This window comes from Bubalus kerabau, chromosome 2 (assembly GCF_029407905.1).
Source record: "Bubalus kerabau isolate K-KA32 ecotype Philippines breed swamp buffalo chromosome 2, PCC_UOA_SB_1v2, whole genome shotgun sequence".
Lineage (NCBI taxonomy): Eukaryota > Metazoa > Chordata > Mammalia > Artiodactyla > Bovidae > Bubalus > Bubalus kerabau.
In genome coordinates this window covers 198,677,191-198,689,050 of record NC_073625.1, presented here as the reverse complement: position 1 = coordinate 198,689,050, position 11,860 = coordinate 198,677,191, and the positions used below count along the sequence as shown (strand labels likewise).

At 52.2% G+C, this 11,860-nt stretch overlaps 1 protein-coding gene across 1 annotated transcript in view; it reads left to right on the top strand.

Moving 5' to 3' along the window:
* Positions 1-1,601: 1,601 nt before the first annotated feature.
* The window catches only part of SH3BP5 (SH3 domain binding protein 5), an 81,034-nt gene continuing 70,775 nt past the window's right edge, over positions 1,602-11,860 (top strand). The window contains exons 1-2 of the mRNA XM_055569961.1: positions 1,602-1,876; positions 3,561-3,623. Of these exons, the coding sequence (XP_055425936.1) occupies positions 1,733-1,876; positions 3,561-3,623 (207 nt within the window). The 5' untranslated portion in view covers positions 1,602-1,732. The remainder of the gene's footprint in view (positions 1,877-3,560; positions 3,624-11,860) is intronic.

The window sequence follows — 11,860 nt, the reverse complement described above, 5'->3', positions numbered from 1 at the left end:
GTTCCAAGCCAACGAGGAGACGCTGGCGGCTCTTGTGTCCCACAGTGACTCTTAATGGCCATCTTGACCCTGCCTTCATCCATCACTGGGAAATGAAAAGCAACTACGTCATTAGCAAGGAATTTGAGAACATCTCACGAAGAATTGCTGACTCTGTCTTGATTTAAAGAACAATGAACAGGTGTGACCCGTCCAGAAACAAACCCACGACATACACCTGTATTACCTCCAGGAGACAGTGAAACTCCTTTGATGGGGAGGACCACGGTGCCAGAGTGTGTAGGGCGGAACCTTGCCCAAGGGGTAACCTCCCAACTTAGCTTCTGATAAAACCAACCCTAAACAGGTTTCCCAAGGCTGGCTTTAATGACAAGCTCTCAGAAAGAAGCTCCTTTCTTGAGTAAGTCTGCCCTCCAAACTCAACAGAGCCCACAGGCCACAAGCCTTTGCGTAGAAAGAGCGTACACTCTGCGTTTTTGTAGTGAAAGAGACATTAGCAATGGGCAGTGGCAATGTCCTTGCCTGCTTTGCTAAGGTCATCTGACCTTCTGCTCCCCTGACATCACAGTGGCCCTGACATTTCATAAAAGCGCAGACATGACCTTTATTCTTTGGCTTTTTTTGAGTTTGCTGGGCAAGTTCTGGCGCCCACAGGAAACCTCCTGTCAGTAACCCCTTGGATGGAGTGTGTCCATTAACAGAGGTTAACACTCACATCTTCTGGAGAAGGCTGCACGCACACGTGCAACCGCCCACAACCCTGATCAATGGATTTTCCATGCTTCCCAGCTATTCAGGTGGGGCCATCCCATAACTCTGAAAGCAGAGCTTCTTGGGTGTGGAACTCTGCTCAGTGGGGGCACAGCCTTTGGACAAGGGATCTACCCCTGGAGCTGGAGCCGGCTCCCCTCTGGGTCCTTTCATGTCTATGTGAGCACACGTTTCCCTTCCCTTTTCTGGGGAAACCTTCAGGAGAATACATTTCCTCAGCTTCACCCAAGGGAACAGAAGTGCTTGGCGTGTACACAGGGGTTTGAGTCTTGCAACTGGTCCAAGGTCACGGAGGACAAGCTTCTAAAGGGGACTTCAGATGGTGGAAATACCCCAGACTTTCCTTCTACCGTGCTTCCCTGGTGGCTCAGACCGTAAAGAATCCGCCTGCAATGCAGGAGACCCGGGTTCCATCACTGGGTCAGGAAGATCCCCTGGAGGAGAGCAAGGCAACCCACTCCAGTGTTCTTGCCTGGAGAATCTCCATGGACAGAGGGGCCTGGGGGCTAAACCCATGGGGTCGCAAAGAGTCGGACACCACTGAGCGATTAACAATTTCCCTCCACGAAGTCACTTCGCCTTGGCAGAGGCGGGAGGCGGAAAAGCACCCAGACACCCGGCAGCCGACCTTGGGGAGCTGGCGATCTCTTCCAGCTGATAAGTTAAAACTGGGGTGAGGGCTCCCCCCATTTCACCACCTACGGGCTTGCTGGTGGGGAGGTTTTGTGACGGAGCGCGGTTCCCCGGGCGGCCGGGCCGAGCCGGGGCGGCGCGGGGCGGGCCGGGGGCGGAGCGGGCGGCGCTGACGGCCGCGGCGGAGAGGGGGCGACCGCGCCCACTTCCTCCGGAGCCCGGGGACCCGCAGCCGCGAGCGGCGCCCAGCTCCCCCGCCCGGCCGTGACCAGGAGGCTCCGGCGCGACCTGCGGCCGCCAGCCCCGCGCGTCCCTGGCCGGCCCCGGCATGGACGCGGCGCCGAGGTGGAACCGCCCGGAGGGGCCGGCGGAGCGCCCGCCGCCCTCCCGGGACTCGGAGGAGGAGGAGGAGGAGGAAGCCGGGATGGAGCCCGGGCTGGCTGACGAGGAGGAGGTGGACCCCCGGATCCAGGTAGGAGGCGCGGGGGCGCGCGGGGGCCCCGGCCTCCGCGCTCAGCCCGCCTCGGAGCTCCGGGTGCCTGCGCGCAGGGGGGCGGCCCGGGGAGGCCCGGGGCTGCGGGGGAGAGAAGCTCCGAGCGCCGGGTTTCGCCCGGTTCCTGGGGAGGCTGCGGTGCCCGCGCGGACGCGGCCCGACTCCATCGCCGGGACTCCCGGTGGGACGCGGGGGGTCGCCCGCAGCGTGCCCTGCGCTTGGGGCGGACGTGTAACAAAGAGGAAAGGGGGCGGGGGCGCCTGGCCGGGTTCGGGGTACCCGATCCGGCTCGGCGCGCCGCGGGCTCTGCGCAACCTCCGGACTCCGGGAGCCCGGCCGGCGGCGTAGCGCGCGCCCCCGGGGCGGTGGGCGCCGGCCACCCCCCTACACCTGGGGCGGCCGCCGTGCCCGGGGGTCGGAGCCCTCACCTGGCAGAGGGGACCGTGCGGAGCCATCCCCCCCACCCCCGATTCATTGTTAGCAAACCGAAGGGTTTATTGTCATCCCCGACGCAGCCCTCCGGCAGGCCTCAAATGGTTTAAAACCCAGCTTTTCCTCCTTGTGAGGTCGAGTGTGAACAGAAATCAGGGCCAACTGGTGCGCAAAGCTGACGCGCGAGAAGGCGAGAGGGTTGGCCTGCTTCCTGCGCCTCCATTTCTCCGGGAGATGATTAAAAAGCGGTTTCCTAGCCGAGATCTCAAAGTGACAGCTTAACCTTTTCACCCTCTAAGCAAAAAATCACAGCACACCCCTTTGCAAGACCCATTTTTCTGCTCTTCCATAAGTCACTTGTAACAAAACCCTGCTTTTCAGCACGAACTGCGATTTCTGGAGACCTAATTGGTTTTTCAGTGTGCAGATCTATTAAAAAGCTCATTTAACTCAGCTGTTGTGTTTAACTGAATTGTTACGGCAGGTGAGCAAAATAAAAATCAGGTGGAAAAAGCTTCGTATTAGGAATTCTATTAAAATCAGTTTGGGCTACTAAATTTTGTTTTCTTGGTCGGGGAATTCTGTTAACAGGATCCTTTGTTTGCAGAGTAAAATGAGTTAACTTCATGCTGGGCGCTTTTACAAAATGTTAGCTTGTAAATATTTAAAGGATCAGGATTAAAGCTAGTTTTAGTTGTTTTGTAAACAGCTAGGTAGTTTGAATAATTGGCGGTTTGAAAAGAAAATGCTCTCTACAGAAAAATGCTCAACTTTGGGTTGAGTTAATGCCAGAATTCCACCCTTGGTTCGCATGATTTCATTGAGTTTATACTTTAGGCTTGGCTTTGTTTTCTTTTATTATCTTTTCTGCAAAATTCCTACTCTAAAGCAGAAAGCATTATTTTGATTTAGCCTCTAAACCATTTGTAACAGGTAGGTTTACCTGAAGGCACAAACCTGCAATAAATAATTGACCTTCTAAGAAAAGACAAATTCCTGGGACCTTAAGTCATTTTCAAAAAGGCCACTATCAAGAAAAAGGTTTCAGAAATGCTGACATTCATTTGTTCTTCCAGCCAAAGCCCAACTGTTTTCCTTGACAATTAATATGGACTAGTTCCTCTTCCTACAAACGGGCCAGAGTAATTTTGCAGATTTTGGAGCTGAGTCACAGTGGAAACTAAAGACATGCATCCCTGAAGTCTTTTTTTCTGTCCCCTTTCTTCATCAGGGAGAACTGGAGAAGCTCAATCAGTCCACGGATGATATCAACAGACGGGAGACTGAACTTGAGGTACAGAAAGCTGGGTCCTGAAGTGAAGGTGGCTTCTGTCCTGCTGACCCCAGGCTGGTTCATTCTGTTTTAATAGCTGCAGAGTGGTTGCTGGCGTTCCCTCCTTGAAGTTGAGCAATAGCAAGCTGCCCGACAGAATAAATTACACCACTGAGGCCAGCTTGTGGGTGGAACACATGTGGATCCAATTTCACGTGGTTTTCATCCTGGAAACTCGGAGGGGCCCAAACCAAGGGCTTTAGACACTCTTAAGCCCCGAAGTTAACGTGTCTGTTGAAAAGTTAGAAGGATTGAAGGGGGAAATTAGCTGTGCCCTTTAATGGATAAGAATGAATGAGCTCACAAAATCTCTTAAATATTTTACAGCGACTCCTTACATTGCTACTTGGAAATAATCATGTGTTTCCTTAAAAGTACTTAGATCTTTTTTGACTTTTGGGCCCCAACCATTCGCCGCCCCCCTCTGTCCCAGCCCTTCCACTCTCCTGCTTTTTTTCTTTATTGTCTGCTTGGGTATAGAATATTAATGATCTTAATGATACAGAAAAGCTGTTTTTAGTCTCGGAAGTGCTTTCCTGCCTGGAAAAATCTGGAGAGCTGAGACCTCGATTTGAAGTTCGTGGGCATCTTCCCACCTGAGTGAACAGATTGACACTCTCGTGGCTCCCACTTAGCCCCCATCCCTTTTCAGCAGTGGTTTTCCCACCACTTCCCAGCAGGTTTGACAACCTCCGTTGTGTCTGGGAGCTGTGGGAGGACCCGAGTCTGTAGGTCAGCAGAAGGGGCGGGGGCCGCTGGTCCCTCCGGGTGAGGGGGTGGGAGGTCTCAGGAATGTGATCCACCAGGCTGGCAACCCTGCTTTGTCCCTGCATGTCGAGGCCAGAGGTGGCCCGGGAGGCAAAGCTAGTTTGCCGAGCTGCTTCTGAAGGACTCTTCCTGTGTTCTGATTCATCTGTGAGCCCTCTTCTCCCCCAAGTGAAGTACCTTCTGTGTGTGGAAATTTTTTGCACGTATGATGAATCAGGACTGTTTGCTGGGCAGTTGAAATCTCTTAGAATCTCACGTTTGGAATTCATTTAGCAGCATGACCCATTTCATTTCTATCAGGGTTTGACGATTCCAAAAAGCGTTTTTAATTTTTAATGTCTCTCTCTTTGGCTGCCGTGAGTCTTGGCTACAGCACGCAGGATCTGTAGTTGTGACGTGCGAGCTGTTATTGGCAGTGTGTGGGGTCTGACCAGGGTTCGAACCTGGGCCCCCTGCATTGGGAGCGGAGAGTCTCAGCCCCTGGGCCACCAGGCGAGTCCCCCGAGGGTTTTACAGGCTTTACCACCTTCCACCTTGCCACAGCAGCCCGGAGCTGTGCTGTTCATGATGGATTTGAATTTAAATTAATAACAATTAAATAAAATTGAAAGTTCACTTCCTCAGTCATAGTAGCCACCTTCAGGGGCGCAGTAGGCCTGGTATTGGACAGATCAGAGAAAACTCCCATCATCGTGGACAGTTCTGCCAGGTGGCCTGGGCCTGGCAGGTAGGGTGGGAGGCAGGGACCACCGGTTCTCCAGGGGAGGACACAGAGCTCAGTGTCCTCACAGGTCAGCCACACGGCAGAGTCTAGTCATTTTTCAGATCCTCTTTCATTTCTCATGCTCTGTGATCCCAAATACCAGCAGACAAATTAGAAATAGTTTTTTTGTTTTTTGTTTTTGGCCAAGTACTGATTTATTCAGGGCCTCTCAGGTGGCGCTAGTGGTAAAGAACCTGCCTGCCAATGCAGGAGATGTAAGAGATGTGCGTTCAGTCCTTGGGTCCGGAAGATCCCCTGGAGGAGGGCATGGCAACCCACTCCGGTATTCTTGCCTGGAGAATCCCATGCACAGAGGAGTCTGGCGGGCTTCTGTCCATGGGGTCACAAAGAGTCAGACACAAGTGAAGCGATTTAGCACGCACACACAATTTAGCATCCAGCACATATTTATAGGGCTACTCCATGCCGGCCCCTGTCCGGGTTGCATTCCCCTTCTGAGGCACAGTTGTTTCATCTCAACTCCCTTCAGCCCCGATTTCCGAAGCCCCTTTCTGGACACACTCAGGTCTTTGTGTGTCTCGGGAAACTCTGACAGGTGTTTCCTGCCTGGCTCAGGAGGGCACTTGGCAGCCGCCGGGAGAGGGGGTCAGCCTGACCTGTGTCACCGGCTGCCCTTTCCGTGGCCTTGTTATAACCAGGGTGTGTGTGCTTAGTCGCTCGGTCGTGTCCGATTCTCTGCGACCCCATGAACTGCAGCCTGCCAGGCTCCTCTGTCCATGGAATTTTCCAGGCAAAGGATCCTGGAGTGGGTTGCATTTCCTTCTCCAATAACCGGGGTGGACTCAGGCAAGTATAGGGCAAACTCTGGACGTCATGAAAACTTCCTTAGCAGCCATGTTGAAAAGGAACAAGAAACAGCTGAAGCTAATTTCCATCCAATTTCCTTTAACCCAGAATTTTTGAGATAGAATAATTTCAGTGTGGAATCAAAACAGGAAAATCAAGAGTGAGATGTTTTGCATATATTTTTGTACCCGGTCTTGGAAGTCTTGTGCATCTTTTATACCAGAGCACGTCTCACTTCAGACCAACCAGGTTTAGGAGGGCAGCCCGGGTCTAATCGGTGGGGTTTCAGCCTCTGTGCAGGCTCTCTGGGCACTGCTCACACTCGCAGAGCCCACCGGGGAGCTGATGGCCGTTGTCTGGCAGGCTATGTCCCTTCGGGCAGGCACTGGGCACCCACCTTGTTGTTGGGCTTGCAGCTTCTGCTGATCCAAGCAGATAGGGGTTCAAGACAGAAGCCCTGCCTCAGGGAGTTGATGTCTCAGTTGAGGCTGGGGTGTGGAGGGGCGGCTAGTGATTACAGATTGCGAGTCCAGTAGAAGAGCGACCTGACAGAGGAATCTCCGGAAAACACTGAGTGGAACAAGGGAGCCTGTGTGCAGAGCGGCAGATGGAGGGAGCGGCGGGGGTGCCAGGGGAGGGTGGGCACCGATGGGCGTGGGCCAGGGAGCAGCCACCTGAGCACACGGATGGTCCTCCTTGTTCGCAGAAGTTTCCGCTAAGCTTGCGGGAAGCCGTGGCTCCCAAGGGAAATGTTGTGACCAAAGGCTTTCAGTAAGTTCAACCTCATTAGGCTCCCGTGAGCCGCTGGTCCCCCATGTCCACTGATCAGTATGTAACTTTGTGTTTCTGTTTAAAGACACATTCAGTTCAGTCGCTCAGTCGTGTCCGACTCTTTGTGACCCCATGGACTGCAGCACGCCAGGCCTCCCTGTCCATCACCAACTCCCGGAGTTTGCTCAAACTCATGCCCATTGAGTCGGTGATGCCATCCAATCATCTCATCCTCTGTCTCCCCGTCTCTTCCTGCCTTCAGTCTTTCCCAGCATCAGGGTCTTTTCCAGTCAGTCAGTTCTTCACATCAGGTGGCCAACGTGTTGAAGCTTCAGCATTAGTCTTTCCAATGAATATTCAGGACTGATCTCCTTTAGGATGGACTGGTTGGATCTCCTTGCAGTCCAAGGGACTCTCAAGAGTCTTCTCCAACACCACAGTTCCAAAGCATCAATTCTTCTGTGCTCAGCTTTCTTTGTACTCCAACTCTCATATCCATACATGACTACTGGAAAAACTCAGCCTTGACTAGACGGACCTGTTTTGGCAAAGTAAAACCTTTTGGCAAAGTAAGACCTTTTTGTCTTTGCTTTTTAATATGCACATGATTTTATTGTAAAGATTTTTTTTAATGTGGACCATTTTAAAAGTCATTATTGAATTTGTTAAAATAGTGTTTCTGTTCTCTGTTTTGAGTTTCTGGCCTGTGGAATCTTTGTTCCCCAACCAGGGATGGAACCTGCACCCCTGCAATCCAGGAAAGGCAAAGTCTTAACGACTTGACCAGCACGGAAGTCTCTAAAGACACCTTGCTACTGCTAAGTCGCTTCAGTCGTGTCCAACCCTGTGTGATCCCATAGATGGCAGCCCACCAGGCTCCCACATCCCTGGGATTCTCTAGGCAAGAATACTGGAGTGGGTTGTCATTTCCTTCTCTTACAATATCCACGATATGGAAGCAACCCTATGTGTTCATATGAATGAAAGTGAAAAGTCAAAGTGAAGTCGCTCAGTTGTGTCCGACTCTTAGCGACCCCATGGACTGCAGCCCACGAGGCTCCTCCGTCCATGGGATTTTCCAGGCAAGAGTACTGGAGTGGGGTGCCATCGCCTTCTCCGAAAGACACCTTCTATAATGTATATTTTTGGTTCATTCATGTTGAGCTTGGCCATCAGCTCCATGACTCAGCCTGCTCAAAGGTTATTCAACTCGTGTTTTCTCCGTTAGGCTCATCACAGCTTTCCTGGGCTTAGGACACTAGCCAGCCCTTTAGCACTAGGCTTGGGGTCCATTTTAAGCAGCAAAATCAGCAACGTAAAGCACAAAAATGCAGAAAGTGTGGCACTAAATGGACTGTGTTAAGGATGCCTGTTTGCAGCACGAGAGCTGGGGTGGGGCAGAGGGGGTCTGTCCCTCCTCCCCGAGAACAGCCCCGCAGGCGCCTGGGGCACCTTGCGCTCTGTGCTGGCCCGCACATGGCTGTAGAGCAGCACAGTATTTTCTGGAATTAGTGAGTAGACAGATTCACAGATGATGACAATTGACTGTGATATTTCAGAGCCTCTGGGGCGGGGCTTCTGCTGTCCGCATCTCCTTTCCTTTGCTTTGTGATTATGGTCTGCAGGGCCCAGCATCCCTCGTGACTTGGAGTGATTCAAGTGAATGGGTGACCCCAGTGCTCATGCACCGTTTACAACATCCACGATATGGAAGCAACCCTATGTGTTCACTGATGGGTGAATAGATAAAGATGTGGTACAGGATTTTCCTGGTGGCCCAGTAGTTAAGAATCCAGGTTTGCACTGCATTTGATCCTTGGTTGGGGAACTAAGATCCTGCACGTGGTGCAGCCAAAACATTTTTAGTACGTATATCCATAAGGGAATGTTACTCAGCCGTGAAAAATGAAATTTGCAGCAACATGGATGTACTTGGAGGGCATTACGCGAAGGTGAAAGAAGTCAGACAGAGACGAATACTGTGTGATTCTGCTTGTATGTGGAGTCTGAAAAATACAACCAACTGGGGAATATGACAAGTGAAGCAGACTCACGGGTGTAGAGAACAAGCTAGTGGTTATCAGGACAGAGTATTGGAGGTAAGGCAGCCTCAAGGATGTTTGTATAATATGGGGAATATAGCCAGTGTTTTGTATTAACTATAAGTAGAAAGTTTAGTTCAGTCGCTCAGTCGTGTCTGACTCTTTGCAACCCCATGAACTGCAGCACGCCAGGCCTCCCTGTCCATCACTAACTCCCGAAGTTTACCCAAAGTTTACTCTTGTCCATTGAGTCGGTGATGCCATCCAGCCATCTCATCCTCTGTCGTCCCCTTCTCCTCCTGCCCTCAATCTTTCCCAGCATCTGGGTCTTTTCAGATGAGTTGGTTCTTTGCATCAGGTGGCCGAAGTATTGGAGTTTCAGCTTCAACATCAGTCCTTCCAATGAACACCCAGGACTGATCTCCTTTAGGATGGTCTGGTTGGATCTCCTTGCAGTCCAAGGGACTCGCAAGAGTTTTCTCCAACACCACAGCTCAAAAGCATCAATTCTGCTTCCCTGGTGACTCAGAGGTTAAAGCATCGGCCTGCAATGCAGGAGATCTGAGTTTGATCCCTGGGTGGGGAAGATCCCCTGGAGAAGGAAATGGCAACCCACTCCAGTATTCTTGCCTGGAAAATTCCATGGATGGAGGAGCCTGCTGGGCTACGGTCCACGGGGTCCAAAGAGTCGGACACGACTGAGCGACTTCACTCACTCATTTCACCCAGCTTTCTTTATGGTCCACCTCTCACACCCATACATGACCACTGCTAAGGACACACTTCCCTGTTTAAAGAGCACGTTTCACAGAAGAGGAGTTTGAAACTGCAGAAACATTGAAGTAAAGTAAAGTGAAATCGCTCAGTTGTGTCCAGCTCTTTGCAACCCTATGGACTGCAGCCCTCCAGGCTCCTCCATCCATAGGACTTTCCAAGCAAGAATACTGGAGTGGGTTGCCATTTCTTTCTCCAGAGGATCTTCCCCACCCAGGGATCAAACCCAGGTCTCCCGCATTGCAGGCAGATTCTTTACCAGCTGAGCCACTAGGGAAGCCCAAGAATATTGGAGTGGGTAGCCTATCCTTTCTCCAGAGGATTTTCGCAACCCAAGGATCGAACCCAGATCTCCTGCATTGCAGACAGATGCTTTACCCTCTGAGCCACCACGGAAGCCCAGACTTTTATCAGAGAGGCTCTTGAATATGAGCTTGATGTTTCAAGTTAAGAAAACACATGTATTTTCCCACAGGCACATTGGTTAATCAGCTTTAATCATTAACTCATGGAGTATTTCTTGAGCACCCACTGTGTGCTTCCCTGAAAGCCTGTCTGAAGGGGGCGGGCCTGGATTGGGGAAGGACCCTCCAGAGGGAACAGTCGGTGCTAAGGAGGGGCGCCTCCTGGGCTGAGCACCGGTGCCCTGGGGGTGGGGCTAGCCGATTGGAGAAAGATAAGCAGTCCTTCTGCCTGTGGCAGCCTTGCCCCGGGGTGCAGCGGGCATGGAGACGTGCTGATGCACTTGGATGCTGTGTACCCGGATCTGTTCTCAAAGGTTTGAAACGAGAGGCAGCGCAGAGAATTTCTAAGTCACTGTCATCGGGATCTGTAACATTCCACGCCCAGTTCCTTAGTTTTTCCTTACCCCCTGCTGCTCTGAAGGTGGACTGGTCTCGGGGTGAAATGGTCACTGATGAGGAGCAGGAAGGGCCCTCCAGGCCCAGTTGCCCACGCACATGTTTCTGGCTCGGAAAGCCATCGCACACTGACTTTTTCAGCCTGCCCTTCCCAGCAGGGGCAGAGGCGCTTCATTGTAAACGGCCGTGCTCTTTCCCTCTGTGCCTGGGTGGAGGCGGTTTGAAAAAGCATCCGAATTCTGGACATCTGTGTTCCTCAGACTCACAGAAGGCCTGCACCCAGCATCAGCCTTCTCCTTTGCCAAAAACTAGCAAACAGCTTCTCTTTAAAAAACTGTCCCGAGCCTGGAAACTTGGGGTTGGGGAGGAGAAGAGCCGGTGAATTGGGCGCATCCTGGACTCTTCCTAATGAATTACTAGCACAGGTCAGGGGAAGAGAAATTATTTTCTTAGAGGACAATGTTGTCACATCTTAGCACTTTCTCCTTTAAGATGTGTGTGTGTGTGTGTGGTGTGTGTGTGTGTTGCATGAGTGAGGCTGGAATCTTTTTGTACTTTCAGTAAGGTGTGTGTGTGTGTTGCATGAGTGTGTATGTGGTGTGTTGTGTGAGTGTGTTGCATGACTGTTGGTGTGTGGTGTGTGTTGCATGGGTGTACGTGTGTTTTGTGTGTGTGTGTGAGTGTGTGTGTGTGTTGCATGACTGAGGCTGGAATCTCTTTGTACCCCGCACTTTTTCCTATAAGATGTGTGTGTGTGTTGTGTGAGTGTGTGTCTGTGTGTGTGTTGGATTAGTGTGTGTGTGGTGTGTGTGTGTGTTGCATGACTGTGTGTCTGTGGTGTGTGTGTGTTACATGACTGTGTCTGTGTGTGGTGTGTGTGTTTGGTGTGTGTGATGTGTGTGTGTGGTGTTTGTGTGCATCTGTGTGTGTGGTGTCTGTGTGTTGCATGACTGTGTATGTGGTGTGTGTGACTGTTGTATGACTGTGTGTGTGTATGTGTGTGGTGTGTGTGTGTGTTGCACAGCGAGGCTGACTCTGTCCCTGGAGGGATCTGGTTGCAGGGCGCGGTGCCCTGGAGACGTCCGTGTAGCCTGTCCTGAGGCCCTCCTGTGGCTCATGCTGGGTCCTCACTGTTCCGGGGGCCTTGGCCACAGAGTGGGGGACCCGGGCAGGGTCTTGGGAGCTGGGGGCGCTCTGATGTAATGGGGGCTTTGGCGTCAAGGCCTGGGGACTCGGGTTTTTGGGAGGGCCAGCCGCTGGCAGGGGAGGGCGGAGAGTGGCCATGCAGACGCCCCGCAGCCTGGACGGCGTGGCGGGGAGGGGAGCCAGGGGGGGGGCAGACCTTTCGGTCACCAGCTGGGTGTGACGTCTTTTCTGGGCCTCTGGGGCACCCAGCCCTGACCCGAAGTTTGG